The sequence below is a fragment of the Vitis vinifera genome, chromosome 8 (assembly GCF_030704535.1).
Source record: "Vitis vinifera cultivar Pinot Noir 40024 chromosome 8, ASM3070453v1".
NCBI classification, from domain to species: domain Eukaryota; kingdom Viridiplantae; phylum Streptophyta; class Magnoliopsida; order Vitales; family Vitaceae; genus Vitis; species Vitis vinifera.
The window spans coordinates 22680647-22690700 of NC_081812.1; the positions used below are offsets into that span (position 1 = coordinate 22680647).

Consider the following 10054-nt stretch of genomic DNA (forward strand, 5'->3'; position numbering starts at 1 on the left):
AAAAACCTATATTTCTAATCGCGGCCCGATTATATTTGCTTCTTTATATTTACTTATTTATTTTAATTTTTTAAAAAAATTGATAAATTTGCAACCTTAGAATAAACCCTAGATTTTCATTAATAACAAAAATACCACCACCAAATGGAACGTCCGCTTTATATTCATTAATTTATGAAAATTTTTATTATATAAAATTACCCCACCTTCAAAATATGAACAATTGCTATTTTTAAACGGGAACAACTTTTTCAACATATATAAATATATTATTTTTGAAAAAAAATAAAAAATTCTTAATTGAGAATATAAAAGGCCATAGAGAACTTTTTGTTTTTGGACTTGGCTAAATCCGTTAAGACTCGATTCATTAAACATAAAATAACTTTTCCCACAAGTCAAATAAGAGCTATTCCAATAAGTAATATTTACTGACTTTTATATTAAACTTTCATTAAGCCATAAGCAAAAGTAGCTAACCAAGCTTAGAAACTATTATAAAGCTAAAAAGAAGAAGAAAAAAAAAAGATTATGGCTTTTCAAGAGCCAATCCAAACCAAACAAGGTGTAAGCAATTGAGAATAAATACCTTAGAAAAATAGAAAAAGAAAAAAATCAAGGGAAGATGGTACAGCCACTTCAAGTAAAAGTCTACAGAACTAGACTACTCAGATTGGTAATTAATGAATTGATATGCACACAGTCTCTGAATACAGAATTCAAACACATGCTATGAATCAAATAGTTTAAAAAGATCACACGCATTAGTAAGAGGGCAAGAAACACACATACTAGGCATATGGGTTTGCTTCACAAATATACCATTGTAGATGAAGCGACCAATGTATTGAAGATCTGCGGAAGCAGCTGGGCTGGGATTTAGTGATGTTTGTGGCGACCTGGTTCTGATGATTCTCCCCCGTTCTTGGGCTTTGCTGGAGCAACCTTGGCAGGCGTGGAACGCTCTGATTGAGAGAATTTGATGAGGATGTGCATAAGGACAGTGACAATGGCTAACCCAATTGCAGTAAATGAAATTCCCTTCCATGAGGATAGGAGTGAAGACCACTGCAAGAACTTTAGAGCCCCTAAGATAAGGAGGCATGCCCAAGAGATGACAACCTGTACCCAACATGAATATTTAGTTCGAAAGACAACCACAACAAACCTCAAACAAGAATAGTGGAAAAACACCCTCACTGAATTGGTAACCTCAAACAAGAAGAGCAAGGAAAAAAATGACCCTTGCTGAAAAGAAAAGAGTGGCATATTTTTCTGATTTAATAGACCAAGCAATATTATTACCAAAAGGGACTTTATTGGTCGACCAGTGTCTTGAAATTCTCCTTCACCAAATGTGTCTTCTACCTTATGCTTGTCCAATAAGGCGTCCTGGTTGGTTAAAATCAAACAGCATGTCAATCACAAGGGGAAACTGACGCAAGGTATAATGCAAAGCAGAATTGGATAAATTATTTGCTCATACAACCTTGAAAGTATACTTTTTATAGTTAAACTTTCCTATTCACTGAAAATATATTTTAAGTTTCAAACATGCAAACTTCATATATTTCATAAGAACACAACCCTGTGACAATTTCAATGGTATACACCTTGGCGACAAATACATCTCTACACCATTGTGCTGCAGCATCATCTGTTTCAGGCAATTCCTTCATCAAATGCCTCTTGATGTGCACATGCACCTGCAAGATAGTAGATCAGCAAATGTAGAAGAATCAATCAAGGATCTTATATTGTTAGAAAATTCTGAATTTTATATGCAATATTCTTCATCGTGCCCACTGACAATTTTACATCTTTCATTACTTAATTCCAACACCATACATGATGAATTATGTCAGTGAGGTGCATAATGACAACTAGCCCTAGATGAAGAGTCAGGAAAGGCAGATCGAACTTTTCAGAGAAAGGAATCATCTACCTGATGAAATGAGTACATAATTTTGATGCAAATATTTTAAACATGAAATTTTGGGTCCAAAGATGGCAGTGGATGGTTCTTGACAAAGTTCAATAATGTAGAAGGAAATTCAAACCCACATGGAAGTTGCACTGAATATACAAAATGATATATACGGTTGATTAAAATTCTCAGTTTTTGTTGGCTTACTGCAGAAGGTTGCCCCTTAAAGAGTCTGAGCATTGTTGGTGAAGGCTGAGTTTTGGGAATTGCCACTGTTACATCATAAACAGCTGGAACAAATGAACGCATGTGACTGACAGCTGAAACAAAACCCTGATAGCAAACAGAAATAATAGAAATAAATATTTCTGATCAAACCAATAAAATTGAATCACGGCACTCCCAAAATTGAGAGGTATGCATAAAAATGAAGTCCAGTGGAAGAACTACATTATTAGAAATTAAAATTGACTGTAACCCAACATGAAATACAGGGAACATTTAAGTCCAATTAGTAACTCCATTCACCAAAATATCCAGCACACGCACATGAATGTGGAAAAGAAAACAAAAAGGAGCTTTCAGCAACCCATTCCCACCATACAGCTTTCCTTTTTTCAGTTGGGTCAGGGTGACAGAGAGAAGGGGGGGGGGGGGGGGGGGTAGTGAATGTTTTTTGTGGTGGATCCACACCTAATGCTGCATCAGATTGGGTTGGATCTGTCCAGATCAACCAGAATTCATATGGTGGCTTTCAGAAAGACTTGCAAAGGATCATCTTGGCTCGGGTGACAAAGGTTTGGGGTAAGGATGGGAAGGTTCGAGGTTCTGATCCATGTAAAGAAAAAAAAAATACTACCAAGAAAACTTGCAGGATCTCATGCATCCATTAGAAGCAAACAGAAGGGTTAGGTACACAAAGACAGAAAAGTATGGTATTTGTATTAATTAAAAAAAGGGGGGGGTGTTCAAGGCAACATGATATTTGTCTCTGTTTATCCATTTCAGTGTCTGTTCTGATAAAACAGAAGTTCTTAAGGAAGCAATTCAAAAACATCCTATGGTGGCATCATATTTAATAGTCAGGCCTGTTCATCCATCAATCACACCATTCCTGAGGTTTTGTTTGAATGTTTAAGGCTAATCATCCTCAAGATTTTTCCTTGCAATACAGGACAAAGAACCAGGTTAGTTAATCAAAATGAAGCAGATAATGGCAGCTACAGCAAGGAGAACCTCTTGCCTCCATTGGAAAGTGAACATTCACTTATTTGCAATCCAAACAAGTTCTTTGTGGGCTTTTCTTAAGGTCTGGGCTGACAGAACTTCCCCACCAAGTAAAAAGCTGGACTCCACAACCTCATTCCAAAGAATTCCTCCTAAATCTTAAGAAACTGATTAGACTCTTCACTAGTAAAACTGGAAAATCCAAAACACAAAGATGTAGCAAGAATATTTATTCTACCAGTAGCATGGAAGAATGCCATGGATGCTAGGCAAAGTGAGTTATTTACCTTAAATATCCCAGATAGAAGAAGTTCTAGTGAGAACCAAATGGTCACAAAAAGAATTCCATTAAGGAAACGTCATTAACAGAGATAATATGAGATACCTTTCAATCAATCCCTGAATTAAAAATTGACTAGGCAATTATGGAGAATAGCATATCTCAATCCAGGCATTTCATACACATGGTCCGTTTAGTTTGGCAATACATTTAAAAAGAAAGGACCACATTTTTACATGCTGATACGTGGTACTTAAGAGATTAATTGAGAAGAACTTTATACACAAGAAGTCAGAGCAAATAAGTTCACAAATTAGCAAGAATTTTTTTTTCATGTCTTAACAAAAGATGAGATGAAAATTTAACCTTAGTACGGGGAATCAGAACATTTCTAGGAACAGGCAACCCCGATGCAGTTGCATATTCTTGAGCTGCTAAAAGCTTTGCCTGTGTAAAGCGAGTTCCCTCAACAAAAAGAGCCAACCAAAAAGGCTGAGGGTAGTCCTTTAACCGTAGAAGACCTGACTGCAGATACAATGTCATAAAAAATTGAAAAAGATCGATGTGAACAGCTCGAATATAAGGATTTGTGCAAGCATATATGTACACACACATACACAGTACATATTCAGAAAATTTTTGCTGCAGCAGTACCTTTATTATGCTTTCATCCTTGGCCCAGTTTCTTTCCAGAAATAAATACTCAGAAAACCACATTGACCAACCTATCACCTGAATAAATTGGACACATAACATTTATCCTGTATATATATAGAGGTGTCAAAGTGTTCAATGAGCAATTGCAAAGAAAAATGTATGCAGACGACATCTAAACAAGAATAAGCATTTGGTGCGACACAGCCTTTATTTTATTTTATTTATTTACTCTTTCTGATAGGCAAACCGAGAGAATAAAACGACAAGCATCAATTAATACACCAGTAGAATACAATGGGACAAGAAAGACAATTTAAGTAACCATGCTGAATTTTTAGTACAGGAACTGATGATGACCAGTCGGCAATAATTACTGCTCGATGTTTGGCGTTGGTTTTTCATTATTTGGGTTGCAGTAGGTGATGCATTATGTTGCTAAGCTGGAATGGGGTTCAAGTAGGAAAAAGCAGAAGAAAGCTTGGTTAGCTGCCCCTTTATGTCTTTTCTAGATCATTTGGTGCAAAAAATATTTGAGGGCTTTTGAAGATGTGGAAACCTCGGATCAATTGCTAAAATCCTCTTTTATGCTTTCTTTTTTGGATCATGTTAGGCATCATGTAGAAGGAAATACTATATCTTTGATTGATTTTATTGATTGGTTAGGAGTTAAGTAGTTGTGGGCAGGTGGTGTTTTTCCTTTGACTGTCCTCGTTTCTTTGTTCTTTTCGCTTGGTTCCCTTTTTATACTCCTAGCGTACTTTGGTGAGCTCTAGCCTTTCCTTTTTGTATGACCCTTTCTCCATCTATAACATTATTCTGTGCGCTTACAAAAAAAATAAAATAATACTGCTCAACATTTCTAGTTATAGTGATCATATTCCAAATGTTAAAATTAAAGGTAAATTTACCAATCCATTAATAAGAAAGTTGAAAATATTACTTTCATAAGACATTATTTTGTGTATTACTCCCAATATTAAATTTGCAGCAAATATTTAAGTTACTTCTCGGTCCCTTATAGACATGAAGTGACCGGAAATGTTTGATAGAATCCCATGTTCCACAACTCTTATTCTTGGTTGTACCAGGTTCACAATTAACAATGCTACCCAGCTCTTAGCATGAAAAATGTGTAGCTTCACTAATAAGGACACGAGCTAAATTTAACCTTTAGCATCAAGAGGCTTCATTGGAATGACATTTACAGCACACATGTCAGCTTAGAAACTTACCGGAAGGAATTTTGATGATTTCTTCATTACAGCTAATGTGCTGCCAAGGCAACCTGATCGCTGTCATCAGTAGATCCAATATCAATTAGCAGAGGAAAACATAGCACGCTAAATATAACATCAAAATCACCAATATCAAATCAGAAACCCAAGAATTTTATATTATATGCATTTGAACATGTATTTATATCAAAAAAGTATTTGTGAGCGTTTGAACTAATACATATGTACAGATGTGTGAGTGCATGTTTGCATGTGTGTGTGTGTGTGTGTGTGTGTGTGTGTATGTGTGAGAGAGAGAGAGAGAGAGCAAATGTACATATGCATGGGTAAGTTGCAAAATATAGCAGTGTGCACCTGAGCCAAAACCCATCCAACAAGCCAATCAATGTCACTTCTGTGGTTTGATATAAGAAGTGCATGTTCTTTACCTGAAAAACTCACCAACATTAGCCAATAAAAATGTATTCAGCACTGCACAGGAAAATATCTTTCCTCCTTTGAGGGAAAACCCAGCACTCAGCCCATAAAAGTTTTTGACCTTACCCATTAAGCGAAACGTTTCTGGATCTGTGTACAGTTGGATCTGCAGTCAGAAAGTGTGTTATTAGTTGAATGTTAATTGATCAGATTCTTTCTTAGCAATATGTTGTTTTATTGTCATACAAGAACAAAAGATATGAAGTTCCTCACAAGATAAGAACATAATGCTGATCAAGTATGGTACAAGAAGCTAACATATGGTACAATAAATTTTTTGATAAGCAAGCAAGAAAATATGATTAACAAATAATTTGTCGTAAAACAAATGGAATGAATAAATAATGAAAAATACAAAAAGGAATAAGAATGAAAAACTGCTCAAATTTTGAGAACAGCCATATCACAAGAAGAGTTGCAAACAGAAATAAATCAAATCAATCAATGACAATGATAAAATATTGTGGTACTAAAGGTATCAGAAATGCATTAAATGCATATAGATTCAGGGTAACAATTCCACATAATAGAAGTGGCAGAAGCTAGGTCTTAAAGTATAAAATTTCATCTTTTACTTTATGATTTTTAAATGACACAATAATGAATTTTCAATAGGTAGAAGATTCCTGAGTTCCATGTATCATTCTGAAGACAATGTAAGCTTACATGATCTCGAGGGAGTGTGGGGTAACAAATGAAATAATGAAGTTTAGGGTTGATTATGGATACAAACCTAGTCGTTACTTGTATAAAGACCATTGGAGGCCATGTCTCATATGTCAAGCTACCATATAGCAAACATAAGGGCCAACCAAGTTTTCTCTGGTTAAGTTAACAAAAGGCCTTCTTTTTCCCTGCATGAAAAATATTTTTTTGGGTAGCAAGATCTTTGCCCACACAAGATGTCATACTTCTAAATTATAAGATATTTTTATTCCAAAAATATCATGTCTAATAAGTTTAAGCCAAGGTGAAGTCGTATAAAAAAGAACAATTGACAATAGTTTCTTTGGTGAAGTAGACAAAGACAAGGCCTTCTCTTTCTCCAGGTTGGAGGACCATTTAATTAATTAGTTCCCTGTTTGAAAAGAGGTCTGGGGATGCCATATCCTTTGGCCACCAAAAATTTCAACTTGCCAAAATTATAAGCGACTTTTGTTTTTACAAACTTAAGTGAAGAGGTTTTATATAAAATAGACCAATAAAGTTATTATTTCAAATGGTTTCTTTGGTGAAGTAGACAAAAGATAAGGGCTCTTCTTTCTCTAAATCAAAGGACCTTTATTTAATTTGTTACCTGCATGAGAATAGATTATTGGTGGCAAAACCCTTTTGCTCGCCCAAAAATGCCACATCATTAAATTATAAGTTAGAAATTGATGTTGTATAAAGTAGACCAATTGAGATTGCTTTTTAGAATAGTTTTTGCCCAAAGACAAAGAAATGTAGGGATGCTAACTTGAAGACTACACCAATTGAGAATATTAATGCACCTTTCTGATCTGGTGCCGTAATTTATTTCATCATCTATTTTTTCTTCCTATGTAACATCAAATATCTCCTTCCTCTTACTTTACTTGAGATTTAGAGATTCCAATCCTTGTTCCTTGACTGGTCACAGTTTCTGTTTTCTCAGGTTTTCATTGATGCCTTGTGGCAACATTTAGGCTTTCCCTGGCTTCCAGATGGGAATAGATGAGGACTTGAAGCATATTTAGTACATATTTTGATCTGTTCTCTGTTGTTGGGTGTGGTTACATGGCCAGTAAATCTAGGATAGAAAATCTTCTAAATGAAGAATATCAGAAACTGGACCATCTTAAACCAATATTGGAACAGAGTGTTCACGCAATAACTTTTAGTAGCAGGGGCGTGACCTCCCTTGCAGGTGTGCTTGCAGTTACCCCACAGTTAAAAGAAAGGTAGGATGATTCAACCCTCGATGTACATTTGCCTGCTCCGGTATTAGAATGAGTGAGAATGAGTGAACACGATATTTTCAGCAATTACTCAGAGATAAAGAGCAGTCCCCAGATCGTGTTAATTTAGTAATATAGACAATCCTTATAATTTGGCATTCAAAACCAGGAAAAAACAATCATGAAGTGAATTTGATCACCAAATAGATAAGTAAAAAACAAGAATTTAGTCATTGAACTCGATAATGGTTTTTTCCAGAAACTGTTTTAAAATGAAAACTTGTTCATTTCAAAACCACAAAGTAAAATAATACACAATAGAGATTAGTTAATACCTTAACCCCTGCCCACCAATCAATAAGCCACACAAGCTCGAGCCATAATAATTCTGCTACCACTCTGTTGATCCTTCTGTATGTACTTTTTGACAGAGGCCTAACAAGGATGAAACAAACTGCCTGCAGGAAAGAGGGTTTGTGGGGTTAAAATGCCATGCCCATGAAGTTAATAATTCAGCATAAATTGAACTTCCAAGACATAAAACAAAAGACTAAAAATACAAAATAAAATAAATATGTTGAACTAATCCTCCATTGGGTTGCTCACAAAATGGAAGAGCAAAATAAAAAAAAAAAGGAAAAGAGCATAGAACATTTACTAGTGTATTTCCACTACTTTTGTTTCCAAAAATTCAAACCCCAACCCAGCTAAGCCAGATAGTCGTATTATGCTGGAGTGGGGGTTTCAGTTTTCTAGTGTCCTAAGTCATGAAAGATCTACTATTTAAAACACTGTTTATTCTACTCATTTCTTTTATTTTGCTTTCCTTGTATTTTCTCAGCACCCAAACACAAAAGGGGAGAAACGGAAATCGGTCAGCTGAATCATAAGGAAGAAAAAAAAGGATAGAAGTGGGTTGAATCACTCAAAACCAACCAGAACAAAACAGTTCGACTCAACTAATCCTGAAGCAAAAAAAAAAACTCAAAAATTTTCTTCCTTTTTCTTTCCTCTTCGTTCGTTCTCTTAGTAGCCGAACAAGAGGCCCACTAAAACCCCAGTCCCACAAAGAAACCCTAATAAACTAACACGAAGCAGCTCAATTAAATCAAATCTATAGAAATACCAAACTCAATCAAAATTTCGAAAAAATAAAATAAAATAAATTGGAACAAAAAGCACCTGAATGAGATTAACTACAAGGCCGGAGGTGAGGAAGAGAAGACCCAGCGGAACGACAACGGCAGCCGCTGCAATCGCCATATCCCCAAAACCACAAATTAGAAGCGTCGGAGAGAACGAGGGTAAGACAGAGGCTTCCAATGTACTGAAAAAGAGAAGAGGGAGAAGAAATTTGATAAAATCATAAAGTAATTTTTCCTTTAAACTTAATATTTTATTATTATTTGAATCTCGCATCCTTTTGTTTTATCTTTTCCTTTAAAATAAATAAATAATAGACTAAACTAGAAAGAAAGAGAGAAAAAAAATCATAATATGTTTGGAAACTGTTTTTAAATATAATTTAATTTTAAAATATTTTTTAAAAACCGTTTTTTTATTGTTAAAAAAAGCACTGCAGAGATGCAATGGCTTATTTATACTTCATTTGCCAATATTTTTTAAAACTATTTTTAATATAAAAAATTAAATTTAACAAAATTTTAAAAATACTTTTAAATTTTTTTAAATCACTCATATAATTAAAAAAATCACTTATAATATTTTATAAAACAATTCTCATAAAAGCATCTTCATGTTGAATAAAAACATTACTAATTGCATTATCTTATATTTATTTATTTATTTATTATCCTTTTTTTTTTTTTTTTTTGTCAAACTCCTAAATTTATTTGAGGAAGAATGAAAGTGGAAGAAAATCAAATACAAAAAATATATTTTAAATTTATATGTTTCACCACCTTATATTCTTCACAATCTTCGCATTTTATTCTCTATTTCACATGTTCTTCACCTTTTTCTTATATTTTTCTTTCATTGGAAAAAATTTCATTTTTTTTCTCTCAAATTTTTAAAATTAAGGAGAATTTTAGAGTTTTATATTTTAAAATGAGTTTTAGAAAAAAAATCACAAAGACCTATTTTGCTATATTTTCTTAATTTTGTTTTTAAAAAATATTTTTTATTATTTAATTTAAAAATAGTTTTTAAAAACAAGTTTCAAAAAACATGGATACATGAGTTTATGTTTTTATTTTGTTTTTTAAAACCGTTGAAAACAACTCATATTTGTTTTTTGAAAATTGTTTTATATTTCATTTAATTTTTAAAAATTGTTTTCACAAAAACAATGATCAAACAATATTATAAA

At 33.7% G+C, this 10054-nt stretch overlaps 1 protein-coding gene across 1 annotated transcript; it reads right to left on the reverse strand.

The window, feature by feature from the left end:
• Nucleotides 1–638: 638 nt before the first annotated feature.
• On the reverse strand, nucleotides 639–9212 carry LOC100262467 (1-acyl-sn-glycerol-3-phosphate acyltransferase 2). The gene is made up of 11 exons (XM_002283304.5): nucleotides 8905–9212; nucleotides 8058–8180; nucleotides 5870–5909; nucleotides 5681–5754; nucleotides 5324–5383; nucleotides 4089–4166; nucleotides 3801–3959; nucleotides 2135–2260; nucleotides 1614–1706; nucleotides 1306–1392; nucleotides 639–1122 (listed from the first exon to the last, which is right to left on the reverse strand). Exons 1-11 carry the CDS (start codon nucleotides 9139–9141, stop codon nucleotides 880–882), a joined length of 1320 nt encoding a protein of 439 aa, XP_002283340.2. The 5' UTR covers nucleotides 9142–9212; the 3' UTR covers nucleotides 639–879.
• Between the last annotated feature and the right edge of the window lie 842 nt (nucleotides 9213–10054).